The sequence below is a fragment of the Penicillium lagena genome, assembly GCF_028827675.1.
Source record: "Penicillium lagena strain IBT 129212 chromosome Unknown utg000006l_segment0_segment0, whole genome shotgun sequence".
Classification (NCBI taxonomy): Eukaryota; Fungi; Ascomycota; class Eurotiomycetes; order Eurotiales; family Aspergillaceae; genus Penicillium; species Penicillium lagena.
The window spans coordinates 2,393,836-2,410,316 of record NW_026623227.1 but is presented as its reverse complement, the minus strand read 5'-3'; the positions used below and the strand labels follow the sequence as shown (position 1 = coordinate 2,410,316).

General features: G+C 53.4%; 8 protein-coding genes across 8 annotated transcripts; 4 read left to right on the top strand and 4 right to left on the bottom strand.

Moving 5' to 3' along the window:
• Positions 1–177: 177 nt before the first annotated feature.
• Positions 178–1,170, bottom strand: N7510_009113 (uncharacterized protein; the record flags this gene model as incomplete). Its single annotated transcript, XM_056981038.1, has 1 exon — positions 178–1,170. One exon carries the CDS (start codon positions 1,168–1,170, stop codon positions 178–180), a length of 993 nt encoding a protein of 330 aa, XP_056831247.1.
• A 205-nt stretch (positions 1,171–1,375) lies between these two features.
• On the top strand, positions 1,376–2,572 carry N7510_009112 (putative haloacid dehalogenase-like hydrolase; the record flags this gene model as incomplete). The annotated part of the gene is made up of 5 exons (XM_056981037.1): positions 1,376–1,542; positions 1,716–1,748; positions 1,842–2,051; positions 2,110–2,272; positions 2,351–2,572. Coding segments are annotated over 5 exons (795 nt in total), but the record flags the coding sequence as incomplete, so codon positions are not given.
• A 258-nt stretch (positions 2,573–2,830) lies between these two features.
• Positions 2,831–4,532, bottom strand: N7510_009111 (zinc knuckle domain protein; the record flags this gene model as incomplete). Its single annotated transcript, XM_056981036.1, has 2 exons — positions 2,831–3,514; positions 3,570–4,532. 2 exons carry the CDS (start codon positions 4,530–4,532, stop codon positions 2,831–2,833), a joined length of 1,647 nt encoding a protein of 548 aa, XP_056831245.1.
• Positions 4,533–4,998: 466 nt separating this feature from the next.
• Positions 4,999–5,888, top strand: N7510_009110 (ORMDL family protein; the record flags this gene model as incomplete). Its single annotated transcript, XM_056981035.1, has 3 exons — positions 4,999–5,326; positions 5,423–5,781; positions 5,838–5,888. Coding segments are annotated over 3 exons (738 nt in total), but the record flags the coding sequence as incomplete, so codon positions are not given.
• Positions 5,889–7,253: 1,365 nt separating this feature from the next.
• N7510_009109 (uncharacterized protein) lies at positions 7,254–9,076 on the top strand (the record flags this gene model as incomplete). Its single annotated transcript, XM_056981034.1, has 2 exons — positions 7,254–7,347; positions 7,413–9,076. The coding sequence occupies 2 exons, from the start codon at positions 7,254–7,256 to the stop codon at positions 9,074–9,076; spliced, it is 1,758 nt and encodes a 585-aa protein (XP_056831243.1).
• A 176-nt stretch (positions 9,077–9,252) lies between these two features.
• N7510_009108 (ankyrin repeat domain-containing protein) lies at positions 9,253–11,691 on the bottom strand (the record flags this gene model as incomplete). The annotated part of the gene is made up of 1 exon (XM_056981033.1): positions 9,253–11,691. The coding sequence occupies one exon, from the start codon at positions 11,689–11,691 to the stop codon at positions 9,253–9,255; it is 2,439 nt and encodes an 812-aa protein (XP_056831242.1).
• A 1,420-nt stretch (positions 11,692–13,111) lies between these two features.
• Positions 13,112–15,146, bottom strand: N7510_009107 (calponin homology domain protein; the record flags this gene model as incomplete). Its single annotated transcript, XM_056981032.1, has 3 exons — positions 13,112–13,569; positions 13,635–14,911; positions 14,980–15,146. 3 exons carry the CDS (start codon positions 15,144–15,146, stop codon positions 13,112–13,114), a joined length of 1,902 nt encoding a protein of 633 aa, XP_056831241.1.
• A 343-nt stretch (positions 15,147–15,489) lies between these two features.
• On the top strand, positions 15,490–16,206 carry N7510_009106 (uncharacterized protein; the record flags this gene model as incomplete). Its single annotated transcript, XM_056981031.1, has 3 exons — positions 15,490–15,556; positions 15,608–15,724; positions 15,782–16,206. 3 exons carry the CDS (start codon positions 15,490–15,492, stop codon positions 16,204–16,206), a joined length of 609 nt encoding a protein of 202 aa, XP_056831240.1.
• Positions 16,207–16,481: the final 275 nt, after the last annotated feature.

Here is a 16,481-nt window from a genome sequence, read left to right as displayed (position 1 = left end):
TAAAGTATAGCTCTTCAACACCAGTGCCTAGTCTATGAAGTAACACCCTCATCCATCCATGATCCACAGAACTACAAAACTCCACACGTCAAGTCGAGAAAGAAACTCCCAATCCAAACTCCACAATAACACCCCGAATAACCATACCATCCCGCCCCACCAAGAAACCACCTAACACTACATATCAGAAAACGGCCGCACAGAAGTAACCCCCCTCCCTCGAACAGAACACGGCGCAGCAAAACCCCCTGTCTCACTAACAGGAAACTTGCCCGGATAGCTATCCACCGAACGATACTTAGACGAGCGCTTCACCTGCAGCATCGACGAGTCGTCACTCGTACTAACCCACGACGACATCGACGGACGGCTGGGGTCACTGTGGAACGTGCGCAGTGAAGAGCCGGGGGACTCGCGCGCCGCTGGTGTTTCCGGATCGTGGTCTGAGAAGAGATGGAAGACGGGTCCGCACTCGCAGTCGCCGCTTTCGGCCTGTTGCAGGATTGAAGCCATGCTTGGGGGTGGCGGGAGAGGAACCGGCCAATGCATACCCGCTTCTTTCTGCTGGTGAGTTGGCGGGGTGACCACGACAGAAGGTCTGGACAGGTGAGGCGAAGAGATATACTTCCGGACAGTGGCGTAGAAAGAACCATTCTTTGGTTGTTCTCCGTCTCCGCTCCGTGAGGGAGGGGGAGGAACAGTAGTACTGGGATCGAGGCGGAAAGTGTGATTGTTCTCTGTTGAAACGGAACGCTCAGCCGCTGACTCGGGATAGCACTGCTGCATACAAGTACCGCTGTGCGAGACGCTGGACGGGGCACTGGATGAGGGGTGCAGGAACATGGTATTATTGCTGGAAAAGCGGCCTCCATTGCTGACTGGGATTACTGGACCGGGGTAATCCTCATGCAGTTGGCCTGTGGCAACGAGGACGGCGCGGCAGGCTGACGCTGGGACGATTTCTAGACAGAGTTTAATAATCTTGTTCTCTGTGTGGACGATGGATTGTTTGAGCGGTTGTCCTGACTGTGTATAGTCGCCGGTTCGCTGGGCGAAGTATGAGAGGCCGCGCAGGAGATGGAGGTATAGCAGGGCGCCGATGAGGGAGATGGATTCGGAGAGAGTGACGGTGACCGAGCCGGGAAGGGAATGGAAGAGTCGGCCTGCCATTTCGAAGTGTGGGTGAGAGAGAAACAGAGAAACAGTCGTTGTCGAGTGGAAGTAGATCGACCGGCACTAAACGGCCCAAACGAGGAAGGCGCGAACTCCACTTGATTGACTTTACCTCAACTTCATCCTGACTTCCTCAACGCAGTACTACTACGTGTCGACCACAGCCCTCCGTCTGTCTATATACTTGCCTCGTTATTTATTCATGCGGCCATCTCTTTCACCCCTACGGTCCATTCCCTCGTCTATCATGGCCTCGGCAGCGAAATGCTCCCATCTCCGCCCGCGGAGGTTCGCGCCACTCGATCCCGCTCGGGCATCCGATGCGCCGCCGCTGAAGGGGATTGTGTTTGATGTGGATGGTACTTTATGGTAAGTCTTTCTCTCTGAGGATTGTTTTGTATCATCACGCTCGGAACCAGATGCTGGGTTCACCATCGGTGGTCCATTAGCCGCCACCTCTTACTTTGGTAGTGGTTAATCCGCTATATCTATATTTCTCTACATAGTGATCTATAAGAACCCTGGACTGACATTAATGAAAGCCTTCCCCAGAATCATATGTTCGCTGAAATGAGGTAAGTCTATACAATTCCTCCGCTGCCATAACGTGGGTCTGAATGATTGCCAAATGAACACACACAGGAAGTATCGTACTAACCACCTTCTAGATCCGCCTTGGGCATCGACCGCTCAATCGACATCCTCCAACACATCCGCGACATCCCAACAACAGAAGAGCGCGCCGCAGCCGTCTCAAAAATCCAAGCCGTCGAGCGGCGCGCCATGCTAGATCAGCAGCCTCAGCCCGGTCTTGTGCGGCTAATGGAATATCTCCAGTCGCGTGGACTGAAGCGGGCGCTGTGCACCCGAAATTTCGAGTATGCATTCACTCAAGATATGAGACTGTCGGCAAATATCAATTGACATCTACCTCAGAGCACCTGTGATGCATTTAATCCAAAGCCACCTCCCGAGTCATACCTTCGTCCCGATCATCACTCGCGACACGCCTGACATCATCCCCAAGCCTGATCCCGCGGGTATTCTGCACATCGCGCAGGGATGGGGTCTTTCGAATCGAGCGGAGAATTTGATTATGGTGAGTATCAGTTTCTATCGCTTCCTCCCAATTCCAGACAGGATAGACGCAGCTGACTGACTGCTTCCTGGTATGTAGGTTGGAGACAGCATCGATGATATGACGGCCGGTCACACTGCTGGCGCGGCAACGGTGTTGCTGTTAAATGACCATAACGTGCACCTGCAAGAGCATGCGCATACGGATCTCTGTATCAGTCGACTGGATGACTTGGTTGATATCCTTGAACGGGGATTTGTGGGTGTGAAGGGAGGGATGGCCATGGAGGGCAACAAATCCGATGTTGCTGAGATTGGATCGGGTATATAGAACTGAACGAAACTGCATATCGCTACATTTCTTGGACGATTGGCATTGACCATGGGTGTATTTTTGCTTCAACACTGATCAGTGGTGTATTGCAAGTCTTGTTCTTTTGGGGGTCATGGAATCATGGAAGAGGTATTGTACAGTAGCGTTGACACACGCAAGCTAGAGCCCCAATGATAATCTACCATTGGTAATTCAAAAGGTCCGGTCTTGTCAATGAACCAACGTGAAGGGAATTTATCAGCACCATCATTTCCCTCTGCGTCCTCTGCCACCACCACCTCCGCCGCCCCGTGGAGGCCCGCGACCACGACCTCCTCCCCTGGATGGTGGGGGACCACCACCGCCACCGAAGTTGCGGTTATTGAAACCAACGCTTCCAATACGAATATTCCCGCGGCCTCTCCCGCGCGGCCCAGCAGGCGGCGGTCGTCGATCTGAGCGGAACATATTGTCGTCGTCGCTGTCTGGAGACGGAGATCGTGGGCCGCCACGGCCGCCGCGTCCACGGGGTCCCATCCCGCGTGGCCCTCTGCCGACAGGACCACCGCGTTGGAGGACAGGGCGGGAGTTAAGATTATTGATTGATTTGGGATCGGTACCCGTGAGGGTAAATGAGGATGTTGTAATTGGTCGGGAGAGAGATGGGCAATCGCCAATGAGGTGTTTCGAGCTGGCGCAGTAGGCGCAGGAGAGGGAGACCGAGACGGCGTTGGAGGAGAGGTCGAGGGAGGGATACTTCCATAGGTAGTCGCACTGCAGTTCCAGGTGGGCAGACGAGCCGCACAGATCACAGGGAACTTCTGCGGCCGAGCTTTTCAGGGCCGACGAGCACTGATTTTCGTCGTGACCGCGTTCTCGACACCGTTGGCATCTGCGCCATGTGGGACATGATGTGCTTTGGTGCTGGTTCCAGAGACCACAATGGACACACTTGTCACTGGTCAGTCAATCGTCCTAGCGCATATGGGGACAGGGAAATTCCTACCTCTTTGGTTGGACACACCTCGGCCAGATGGCCCTCTCGCAGACACTCGATACAGGTGATTGGCAGGTTCAGATCGATATCGTGAATGTCCCGATCGAAAAACAGATACTTGGCGTGAAGCTCCAGGTCCGCCTTGTCCAAGTCCATCAGAGTAGTTGGCACAGTAGGATACTTGCGCGAAAGGTGCTGGAATGCTTCTTCCTTTGACCGAGGTGTTGTGTGCGTAGATTCGATACCCAGCGCCGGCGCAGAAGGCTTCCCATTGGGATGTCCTCGATCAAGGACTAGAGGATGAGTGTAATCCGTGGGCCCGTCTGTGGAGTCTAGTGGCTCGGTGTTCAGCATGATGGAATCATCAGCTTCCGGGTCCGAGGACACCGAGTCCGCGGAATCGCTATCAGGATCGACCTCGCCGTCTTCCAATTCGCCGTTTTCCTGGGGTTGGTCTTTCATCTCTGTATCATTCCCTGCTGACGAAACAGACGCACTGCGAGTGCCCCAGTATGCGCCATTCACTGTATTGAATTGATCCGCCGATGCACTCTTGTCATTGTCCGGCTGAGCCGTCCGCTTGCCCAAGGTTGTCCGCACCGCAGTTTTCCTCCCCTGGTTCCAGCTAATAGCCGGAGCCGTATTTCCAGCATGGGGGTTTGCAGGTGCTTGGGTGTCCGAGTCTTCATCGTCGTTGTCATCGTCATCGCTCGACTCTGAGCTAGATCCGGAGCTGGAGGTGCTGTCGGGATCGACTGCCAGGGAATTGGCACTGAAGGCTGCACCCCGAGGAACAAAGTCGACTACCTCGCGGTCGCCCTCACGGCCATTTCTGCGCCGCTTCTTGGCGGGACGGAGGCTGTCATGCGATCCGTGGCGCGATGAGACCGCAGACTGGGGGTTTGAGCGGACACGCTGCGCGCCTACCGCGGCTGTTCGCGAGTCAGCGTCTTCGTCGGACAGGTCGGGCATCGGCGGTGGTGCTGGTGGAACGTAATGGGAGGAGAAAGAGATGAAGCGCCGAGATTCCTCAACCACCGATAAATTTTACGGGGCGGCACGCAGGCCATAACGGCAGAAGTGCTGGAAATACTACCCAGGGTCGCAATTCTGGTAAATAAATAAATATCGAAATCCAAAACAGTAATTAAGAACCTGGGAGCCTACTTAGATAATTATATCGAATCAAAATATCATTATAACCCTATCCATACTGGGGAATCAAACGCCGTCCGCTTCCTAGAGCACGTGCTTTGAGGCCTCAATCATCCTCATTCTTCATCTTCTTCTTTTCTCCTGCATCGTGTCCAGAAGATAAAGAATCTTCTTCCTCCCAACCCAGTTCTAGTCATATCTTATTTGTTGGGCCCTCTCTCGGCCAGACCCCCCCAGCCTACCGTGACCGCCCCGGCTCTCGGCCTCTCCATCACCCAGTCAGCTAACCTCATCATCCCCACGCTCCTTTTCCTCTTCTTCCCCCCGACCTCTCCCTCCCCCCCCAATATCCCTCCTCCCAAAATCAGTCACGCTGGCTTCCGACAATTCCGCCAAGGTGTCGTCCCTGCTGGTTCCCCGTGCCATCTCCTTCCCTCCGGAGGTTGGCACTGGCCAGCAGCGGTTGAGCCCGAACTCCATGTCCCAATCCAAGCAGGGCCGGCGGCGACGCTCCAGCAGCCTCATTTACCAGGAACCTCCCGAGTCCATCGAACACACCAGCGACCAGGCCGCCTTGCCTAATTTGAACGCGAATTGGGTGAATGCCAAGGGTGAGTGATGCACCGCATCGGTTGAGCTGGATGACCTGGCCATCCGGCAAAGCACCACGGAAAACCGACCGAATACTAACCTGGACTTTCGTACAGGTGCCTGGACCATCCACTTCGTCCTCATCGCCGCCCTCAAGATTCTTTACGATATCATGCCAGGTGTCTCCCAGGAGACCTCGTGGACCCTCACCAACATCAGCTACATGTTCGGCTCATTTCTCATGTTCCACTGGGTGCGGGGCATCCCCTTCGAATTCAACGCCGGTGCCTACGATAATCTCAATATGTGGGAGCAGATCGATAATGGCGACCAGTACACGCCCGCGAAGAAGTTCTTGCTCTGCGTGCCCATCGTTCTCTTCCTCCTCAGCACCCACTACACCCACTACGACCTCACCTACTTCACCATCAACTTCCTAGCCACGCTGGGGGTCGTGATCCCGAAACTTCCTTTCGTGAGTGCTCTTCTCTGTCTGAATGATGTTCAATCCGCTGACCTGCTGCCTTGCAGTCCCACCGGTTGCGAATAGGTCTATTTTCCGACATACCGGAGGAGTCATAGTTTTTACTGTAACCTTCTTCGTGTTAATTTGTTTTTTAATTTTTCTCTGACTCTCTATGTTGGTGTCTCTCGGTCTTTTTTGCTCCTTGAGCACGCTCGGCTTTCCTTTCGTCCTTGTCTCCGCAAGACCGAGGGAACAAAAAAAAGCCCCTTGCATTGTGAGGCCGGTGGAGTCGCAGCAATAATGGATGCGTGGCACTGACACGCTTCCAAGAACCCGGTCCTTTACCTCAGTCCATCCGCTCCCTGTCTAGATCTCTCAATATTCAAGCCTTGCATTTCTTAATCTTGTATTCGCTCTTTCGGTCGCTCTAACCATTATCTGTCCGTTTACTCTGTAGCTTGTAATAACTATGGTTGGCACTGCCAGCCCTGTATTACTTGGCTGCCGCCTGTCTTTGTTGTTGGGGTCTTGGCTTCTTTTCCGGCGGGTCCCATTGCATCATTGCGCGAGATCGAACCTTACCATCTTGTCTTGGCCCCAGTGCATCATCTATTGAGACAAGCATGTACATAGTGGGTAGGGCTGATCTGGTAGCAAATCTCTCCTTGTTCCCAACATAGAGTGCCTTTGCTAGATGTTACTTAGAATAGGTCGGCGTATACATAATTACTTCGGACCACCAACGCCTGACGCTAAAAATAGCGATGAACGTTGTCTAGGACACATGTCTCAGTATTTATCCAAATTTCAGAAAAGATGAAATTTTTGCCAAATCGGGATTGCCTTGTCAAACTGGCCGTTGGATCCATATGCATGTGCAATAATAACCTGGCCTTGTAGTCTCTGAGAGTGATTCTCAGCAAACAAAGTACTTCCATGTCTTTTGTGGGCCACCACCAAGACCATGAATGAAGATGATGCGTTCACGGTATAGCCTGTTAGAATGGGACTGTGTCTGTGCTAATTGGCGACAACTCACTTGACTGTTGATGGAGACTGAGATTCGGTCTCGCCGGGAAGTGAATAGAGCAGAGTCAGACCCTGATCGGTGATCTGAGCTGCCATATTTGGTTATTTATGATTGTCAATGTCTTTCTGGTGAAAGGTCTCATTATAAACCCCCTAGGACTCAGCTGGACGCAGCAATGCCCCGCACGGTTAGTTAACGTGTGATAGGTTGTATAACCTTCATTTAACAACCCTGCAAGCGCCAACAACACAAAAGGCGGTGATATGGCCGAGTTATTCATCAGAAAGGTCACTTACAGCATTGTATCCCCTTCCAGTGTAGTTAGGATTGCGCCTCTCGTTATTTGTTTGTATACATCACGTGACAATATACCTCCGCGCTCTTATCGATAAGGGTTTCCATATCCAGTTCAGCTTCTTCCACCGTGACCTCTTCCTTCCCTGAGCCGGCCATGGGCACCGCGGACGACAGCTCGTATCGCGCGCTCAAGCCACTCCCGTTTGAATTGGTCCAGCATACAGGCATTTTCTTTGAGGAGAAGCTCTGTTCGTGTACCCCACCCCACGAGAACAAAGTCGCCTTGCTAACGACTTCCTATCGCGAACGTCAGACACCCAAGCACTGAACCTCCTGCTAACCACTCTCACTTCTGGAACTGTTACCTCGGGAAAAGTGATATCTCCATGCCCGCAGCATCTCGCACTCGCAGCCACCTTCCTCGTTCACCCATCGACCACGACACGCGCCAGGTCCGCAGAAGAAAAAGAGGCTGCGATTGTAGCGTTGCGCCTCCTCCGCCTCACAAACACCCTAATAGGGCCTCGGGAGGCTAAATTTGGCATTGCCTTCTCCTTCACACATTTTGAAACTTCGCGTCATGGCGGCCGGCGCCGTGCCGTGGACGACACCCATGCTTCCACCGAGCTGGCAAGCGATGATACCAAGCCTCTGAATCTCGATTTGGGCCAGTCTGCGTCCTTGTGGTCTCGTGCTACAGATTTCTGGCATGCGGTCGGTTGGGCCTTTAATTGCTCCGTGCTGCACCCTGAGAGATGGGAACGATGGCAGGTCTGGCTGCAGTATATGTGTGAGGTGATCAACGATGACTGGGACGAGCGGGTGAAGATATTTACAGAGCAACAACTTGAGAAGAAGAAGTCCCAGGATGACGCTCCCCCAGGCCAGGCCAAAGGGAAGGAAAAAAGAGGCTCGAAGATGGATGACGGTCGTGCCGTTTTACGGGAAAGCCTTATTTTCCAGTACATCGTGACAGGCACCCCGGGATTTGGGCGAAACCGTCGTATCCTGAGATCTATCTTTGCGGATGGCGGCCCGACTTCTGTAAGCGAGTTTCGGGAAGTGTTTAGCAAGGAGCTAAAGCCGCTCAAACGCGACAAGGCCGCGAAGAATACCAAGAAAAGGGAGGTCGAGGTCAACATTGATAAAGACGAATATGGGGATTACTTGTCGCGCGGTGACGCCACGGACGAAGAGAACACTGCTACAGATACGAACAAAGACCCATCTCGGCCCGCATCACCCTCATCCAAAACGCGACGGTCAAAGCGCACTAGGCGAGGGACCAGGAATGCAGCGGATCCGTCGGATGACATGAATGCTGTAGAGAGCACTGAAGATGCAGAAAAAGTCGTTCGCACTCAACGCCTCAGCGTGTCTAATCTAGGGGGACACAACTCGCTCGCTCTGCGCCAGCGGCTTCTTAATGTCTTATCATTTGTATCTGACCAACTTCCAAATGATTTCATTTCTCTGAACGACCTCTACCACCTGTTCGTGGAGAATATTCGACCTCTTCCGCTCCCGGTTTTTCAAGCCATCGTGAGTCCATATGTTCTTCCGGGCTTTTGTCCAGCAACGCAAAGCACTCTCTGCGAAAAGCTCATGTGGGAGATGATCGAGAGCGCTGCTCCGGGTTCTGAGGAGCTGTATCTCACTCAGGCCAAGCTTGAGCAATGCTTTCTACCGTTCGGGGCCGCCACAGCCAGTACTGCCGACAATGCCAAGATATCCATTTTGCTCGAGTCAATGATCATTCTGCTAGCCAACGACAACACATTGTCGCCGAGTCCGTCTCTCAGAGAAGCACTGATGCAGGGGATTCAAGCCCGGGCGGATAAGGCGCAGGAAGAGATCCGGCGCAACCAGAATAGCCGCAATATGGAGCCTCTGGAGTGGTCCTGGCTGCTAGAAAGCGGTGAGAGGCTGATCCTTATGCTGGAAGAGGTGTTGCCCTTGAACCGAAACTCCGCATGATGGCGATTGTCTATGACAATATTTATGTATGACTACGACCATGACAACTTGATGATTTCGTTCAAGCATTTTCTCATCCACTGTGCATTTAACCTCTCCACAACATCGACAGCCCTAGAAACTAAATTGTGGGCCCAATAGGTGTTGATGCCCTATACCAACGGCCATATATCCCTCTATTCGTCTTCCATCGAGACTCGGCAGTCGTCATCCAGCAATGAGGTGACATATGGACCCGTAAGCAATTTTGCTACGTCGTCAAGCCCTTTCTCAAGAGCCGCCTTGATGTCATCTTCAATCACCCTCCCTCCATGATCCACTAGCAAGCGAACAATCTCCTTGTGTCCACGACGTACAGCTACATTCAATGCCGTACCAGACCGCGGGCTCATTGACACATTGGGCGTCAACCCCTTCTCCAAGAGCACGCGGACGATCTCCAAGTGGCCCTCTCTGCTCGCACTCCACAGCGCTCTAATGCCATAGACTCGGAAATGGATCCCATGGTCCAACAGCATCTGCACAACCTCATAATGTCCATTACCAGCGGCCGTTTCCAAAGGATTTCCCGCGACTTTCAGGTCGATGTGGAGTTTTGCGCCTCGGTCCAGGAGAATCTGCACGATCTCGCAATGCCCCTTCGAACAAGCTCCATCCAAAGCAGTGGACTCACGATCGACCTTGTCATTTATATCCCACCCATGGTCAAGCAGCATGTTCACAGCGTCTGCGTTGCCATCGGAAGCCGCCCAGTAAAGCGAATTCCTACAGCAGGTGCTGGCATGCATTGCCCATCCCCTGTCGATAAGGAGCCGCGCAATCTCAGTGTAACCGTTCCTTATGGCTATATCAAGCGCACAGCAACTGTCTACTGGAACGCTGGGCGAATGATGCAAAGAGTCGTGGTGTTCGCTGCCATCCTGCGGATGTTCCAGCATCTCTCGAGCCAGGGGGAGAGCGCCTACCCACAGTGCAGTGATGATACCTGGCTGGAGATAGCGAGGAGCTTTGTGGAGGTACAGCCAATTGTTTATCTCGGATCCATCGTTGCAGCAGAGAGTTCGGGCTGACTCGATAGTTGCGTTGGCGACTGGCTCGGGCTGTGAATTATAGTGATGCGGCCAATGAGTAGCTGAGTATATCAGGAATGTCATCTTTTTCTTAATCAAGTTCATTCTTCCGACATTATCGCAGTTCGGGATCCATTCCCCCGGCAGGTCAGAGGACGGCACCTCCAGTGTTAGGAGGAAGGATAAGGTGATACGAGAGAGCGTTGCGTGTGCGTCGCGCATGTCCACGCGGCCTTTCCAAGACGATCCCGTTGATGGCGAGTTGTCGTCTGATTTGATCAGGTACTGCCTGGCGGACTGGTTTACGAAATCCGATAGCATGGGTCTCATATCAAGTATGATTCCATGCAGGTCGTCGACTATACTGGTCCATTCTAGACGGGTCTCCGTGAGTTCGTCATAAGTGTGTCCTGTCGACGAGGAAGCTGCCGTGACGGGGTCCGACTCTGCAAATTTCAAAGCCAGCAGCACTTCCTGGTACGAAAGGGGCCGTTTAGCAGCAAGTATGATGTGCAGCAGATACTCGACACGTCTGGCACCATATATTGCGGATGCTATATCGAGAGCTTTATCATAAACGCCCTCGAGATCCCACGGCATGTTGTCGAATTCGCTCGAAGGGAATAAAAGCCCATCACGCTTTGTATTAGCAAATGTAAAAAGAACATTGGCCGCTGTATGAGTCCACAGCCAACAGCGATTGGGATTCTCATTCAAGATCCTGATGACGTGCGGTTGCTGATCTTCAGGAAACGACTTGGCTGCTTTCTCGATATAGGGCCCCATTTCATCCGCAATCTCTACAACTTTCTCATCGGCATCGAATAAGACCGTCTGATTAACCCCTGCAGCAGCACGCAGCCTCTCCAGATCCTCCAGCATCTCGCCTTGCAGCGGACCACTGGTGATAAGAACCTTGAACTTGGATCGGGTTTCCTCTTGCGGACGACGAGAAAGCGCGCGATAAACACGACAGACCTCACCGAGCAAGTCCCTCCGCTCCTCGGGCTCCATTTCGTCCACCCCATCCAACAGACACACCCACTGCCCAACCTGGCTAGCAGCGGCGCATTCCTCAAAGAGACCCCAGGGATCCCTGATAGTCTGCGCCCACCACCGCGGCGAAGCCTTGTAGATCACCTCAGATGGAGTGTAGCCAAACAGCTGATGCAGCAGCGCTGCGCACGCAGAATATGCGGTCATTCGGCGCGGATCCCCAGCCCGGAAGAAATAGTAGCAGACAGTCGTGTGTGGAGCAACAGGGCTTTCGATTTCCTGCCACCAGGCTCCGCCACGGTTGGCCAGGGATTTGGTGAGTTGGGATTTGCCCCGACCGTGTTGACCTGTTAGCCAGATGATGCTGGAATCGGGGCTGTCGCGCCATTGGAGTACTCGTGGGTCGTCGAAGAACCATCTCCCCGTGTTTCGCTGGGGGGTTCGGTGGGCGTGCTTGTTTCTGTCGTAATCCTCTCCTAGGGTTTCCATTACCCGCACCTCACGGTACCAGTTGTAATTTCTCATTGGTTGTGTTGGTTGGGGTGGCATGTCGAATGTGGAATTGGAGATAGCGGATTTCTTTTACTGGTCTCGTCTCTGCGGATTTTTGGTGGGTTTATTCTTCTCTGGTTTAGAAATAACCGGCCTTTGTGTACAGGCATCTGGCACTCCCTTCTATCCACGGAGTCGTTGAGTGAAGAGTCCAAATGGCAGAAGGGGGCGATTTTTGGCCCCGCTTCTTATATAGTCGAGGCTGCCTTGACGATGGGGCTAAGAAGGATTTGCTCCGGTAAGAGCCTCACTAATTCAATTCGTAATGACCTAAATTGAGGCTGGGCAGATATAAATTTCAACACCTCTATTCCAGTTCACTATTTCTCATGCAGCGAGTACCTAATATGTCCCAACAAATTATGTCTATACCCCGAGCCATGTTGCTCCACATCGAGAGCATTGCAATAGTGCTTCCAATTCGTGCACATAGCGTTCAGAATATCATGATTGTTGTATTCGATCTCATCTTCTCGCTCAAGGAGCTGTACAGCAAATCCCTCGGAGGTATGCCAGGCAATATGGCAATGCATCCACCAAGCCTGCAGCTTATCAGTAATGGAGAAAATGCGGAAAGATAGATAGGGCTTACCCCGGATTATTGGTCTTTAAAGCATTCACCAAATACCCACTAGCGGGCATCATGGCAACATCCATATGGGGGGAGCATTGACTAATTGCAGATCTATAGGACTGCTGATGTCAATAGTACCGAAGCTAGACCCGAGAATCCAGAAATCGTGACTGTGAAAATGCATGGGATGGTCCTGGGCAAAGGGAGATTGCACTGCGATATATGCCCACTCGTTGGCCTGCGGCAGACGTAGAATACTCTACGTCTCGGTCTAAGAGGTGTTGTACTCTGCAACATACCTTTTTGCTTCGCAACTTGTGTATAATAACAACACAGAGCTGCAGGCGCAGTTTTGGGGCGAAGCCTATCAGCGTCGTGGATACTTATGCACTGATGTGGAATTATGATGGGGGTGTGGAGGATGCGAGCTTTCCTGTTGTTGTTAAAGCAGCTGAGATGACTATTCATAATGTGTTCTGTTGGGTAGATAACTAATTCATCTAGGAGAATAATTTTGATAGATGGAGGTCAGTAAATTGGATACTTCGAGAGCTCCAGAAGAGTTGATACGATCCGCGCTCGCTTAGTACATATACCAATTGCTATTTACAGATAATAAAGCTGCCGCCTGATAACAGAAAAAGAACAAAAACAGACAAAGGAAGGCTGAGTATCCCAGCGAGAAATCGTAGAGGAATCATGAAAGATAAAAGGAAAGGGACACATAATGTGGTGATTCAACCACAGAGTTTCCAAAAGGAAACACAAAAAACAAATCAACTTCGCAGGTCGAGAGATAAAGCATAAGGTAAGGGCAATTTAGACACGGGCAATGCACCAAATTTACGGCGGTGGGCGAGGCCCAATGATCTGGCGCCTGGCACCACCGATACCGAGGCCCGTGCCACCGCGGTTCTGGTTGTCACCACCCAGGTAGCCATACTGATGGACATCCCAGGACTGGCCCGGTCCGGAGCCAGAGGTTGGATCACGCGCGCCGCGCTGGGCAGCTGCGCTGGTCTGTTTCTGGTTCTCCTCCCACTCGCGCTGCCGTTCGCGCTCGCGCTCCATCTCACGTTCCAGTAGGGATTTGGAGGCCCATCCGCCAGCGCGCGTGCTCTCCTGAGCAGCTTTGCGGCGGCTATTCTCAGCGTCGACCTCAGATGTCGTGCTGTAGTCCTGGGTGCGGTGGGAAGTCGGTGCAGGGGCTACAGGAGCTGGATTCGAAGCTAGGAAGCGGTCGGTACGGTTATCACGGCCACGGTTGGCGGTATATGCGACTGGGTCAGGCAGTGGGCGCTCTGGAAGCGGGCGCGGAGACGTTGCCGGCTCCCTTGGGGGTGCTTCTGGCGTGGGCACAGTCGACGATGGGACAGGCTGCGGTAGAGGCCGTGGAGGTCGGGGGGGGCCTGCTCCTCTTCGACGTCATCGGGTTCCTCAGAAGTCGATGGCATATCTTGGTTCTGCTGCCATTCCGTCCGTAGGAGCCGTCGTTCCTGTTCAAGGGAAGAAAGGTCGTAGCTTGGCTTGGCAGGTACCGGGCGAGGTTTGCTGCGGCTGCGGGCCTGAGACTCGCCGGTCTTTCGAGCCTGGATGTCCTGGCGTTCGCTTTGGTACTGCTGTTCCCGCTCCTTGGCCAACTGCAGCTCACGCTCGAGCTCCTTGATGCGCTGACTTTCCGGTGTTTCCTCGGGGGCCGCAGCCACAGCCTCACCGGTGTGACTGGCTTGGTACTGACTCAAGAATTGACCATTCAGACGGGCATCGCTGTGTCCTCGTCGGCGCTGCCGTTCCTGCTCCAAGCGTTGCTCGGCATCGTTCTCTTCCGTGGCACGTTTCTGTTCCTCCAGCTCCCACTGGCGCTTTTCTTCGTCCCAGCGTCTGCGCTCCTCTTCCATCTCACGGCGCTCTTTCTCCCTTAGGCGAGCTGTCTCTTCTTCCCACCTACGCTGCTCCTCGGCTCTTGCGTGGGCCTCCTGCGCGTCAAGCTCCCGCTGGCGTTGTTGTTCCGCTGCTTCCTTATCTGCCTGCTCCTGGCGCAATCTCTCCTCATCCTCGCGTCGGCGCTTTTCCTTTTCCGCAATGCTCGGGACAGCAGGTCCGGGGGTGGTGATCTGTCGTCGGGCACCAAAAGCAATGCCTTGGTTACCCTGGCTGGCCCCGCCCAGGTAGCCGTATTGATGAATGTTCCAGGCTGGGGCAGTTGTGTTCTCATCGCCTTTTTTAGCCCAAGAGCTGAGCGAGCCAGACTTAGAAGGACTCCTTTCACGACCGGAGGTGGTAGAATTTGCGTCGCTGACATTGCTAATGGCACGGGTTGTCCGCGTAGGGTACGACCCCGGACTAGACGAACCCGTCGCATCGGGGCTGACGATCCCCCGTTTGCTCTGGGGACCAACAGCCTGAGGGAATTTACTGGGCTGGAGAGCATTGGCTCGTCGGCTGAACGCTGCCAGACACTGGAGGACCTGCGCCGGGTCCTTGGCTTCGTAGAGATCGACCGTGAGGAAAACGTCGTGCGGGGGGAGATTCAGGGGCGCCATTTGACATGCGCGTAGAAAATGGGAGATATTTTCCATCTGAACGAAGGGCATCGGCGATTGTTTATACTTGACGCCCGGCGACACGGCGAGGTTCACGAGCCTGGTTCGCCGCGGGGTTAGTCCAGGTTTCCTGTCGCATCAATCGCGGTGGCAATTGCCAAAACTTACTTGCAAAGCGCGACACCGTCCTTGAGGCCCTCCAGCAGGTCCTGGGAAGGCAGTTTCTCGCGCAACACGTCCTCGATCCAGTCGCGAATCTCGGCCGCGGCCTGCGGGGTATAGCGGGACAGGCGCATGTTGCGCAGGTCCTTATCTAGCGAGGACACTGAAGCCATGGTGAGGATTCAATCAATCATGTAGCATATGGTGGGAGATATGGCTGGGTGCTGGGACGGTTTGGGCTATCCCGCGTCTGCCTGATCGGCGCCGACGGTGGGGGACGGGTAGTTAGGAGATCAGGGATGGACTGGGGAGAGTGGGAAAATCCAGATAAGTAGGAGCCAGCGGAAAAGGGATTGAGAGGAAGAGAGAGAATGCCAAAGCGACAAAGGAAGAAGAGTGAAAGTAAGAGAGAGAGAGAGGAAGTGTCTGTGGTGGCTGATGAGGCGGAATGGAATGTTTGGGTGCGCGCCCGATGACGTTTTTCTCCTCCACCCACTCTCCTTCACGACTCACACGATGGTCAACAGCCTGTGGTTCAAATGGAAGGGTCTACGCCTGCCATGGCGCAAGTCCTTCCTCGTCGGTTGGTCTCTCACTCATGGCTTAACTGAACTGCGCTAACCCAACGTTGCAGGCTCGGACCTCGCAGGGAACACCTTCTGGGAATTTAAGGATGTGGCCAACGCCAGCAAATTCCGCCGGATCGTTAAATTTGATCCCAAAACCCACTATGGGGATGTTCAAGTGTCGCGTGAGTCAATCTGTCCCAATGTAACATGCTTTCGCTAATGCGCTTCTTTCATGGCAGCGCAATGGCACCAATGGCTCCGCTACGTCCGCGAACACCCACCCAGCATAGAAGAACAACAGCAGGACCTCGTCCGCCAAGCCCAAATCAAGCAGCTCGCCCGTCTGGCCGACGAGCGCTGGGCTAGCAAGCCCTCGTTTCTCGATAAGCCTCAGGCGCAACAACCGAGTCCCGCCACCAACGCGACGGACGCCACGTTAAATCGCCCGGCTGATGAGGCTGCAAAAGGAGCCAATTCTACACAGACTGCATCCACATCTACCACCGATGCTAGTACGGACACTGCACCAAAAACAGGAGAGACAAAGTCGGCGACAAAACCCGTCTCCCCAGAAGAGACCGCTAAAAAAGATCCATGGGCGAAAGCTAGCAACCCAGGCGACAGCTGGCAGCCTGAATCATGGAAACCTACCTCACAGCGGTGAAAAATCTCGATTTACTTGAGTATACTCGGTTTTGGGACTTGGGGTTTTTTGGAGTGACTATCAAAAGGCCAACGCAAAGTCCATAAAACAGGCTATCCACATCGATAACTGATTATCTTGTTGCTGGTAGGAGTTTCAACCTCCTACCAGCGAAAAAGTCTGGGCTTTATGCAGTGAAGGGTGCCCGCACCTTGTCTTTGCCACCCGAGCAAGAGCATCAACTCGACTCGTCGGTGTACATTATCACATATTTAATATCAGGGCTACGCCCTATG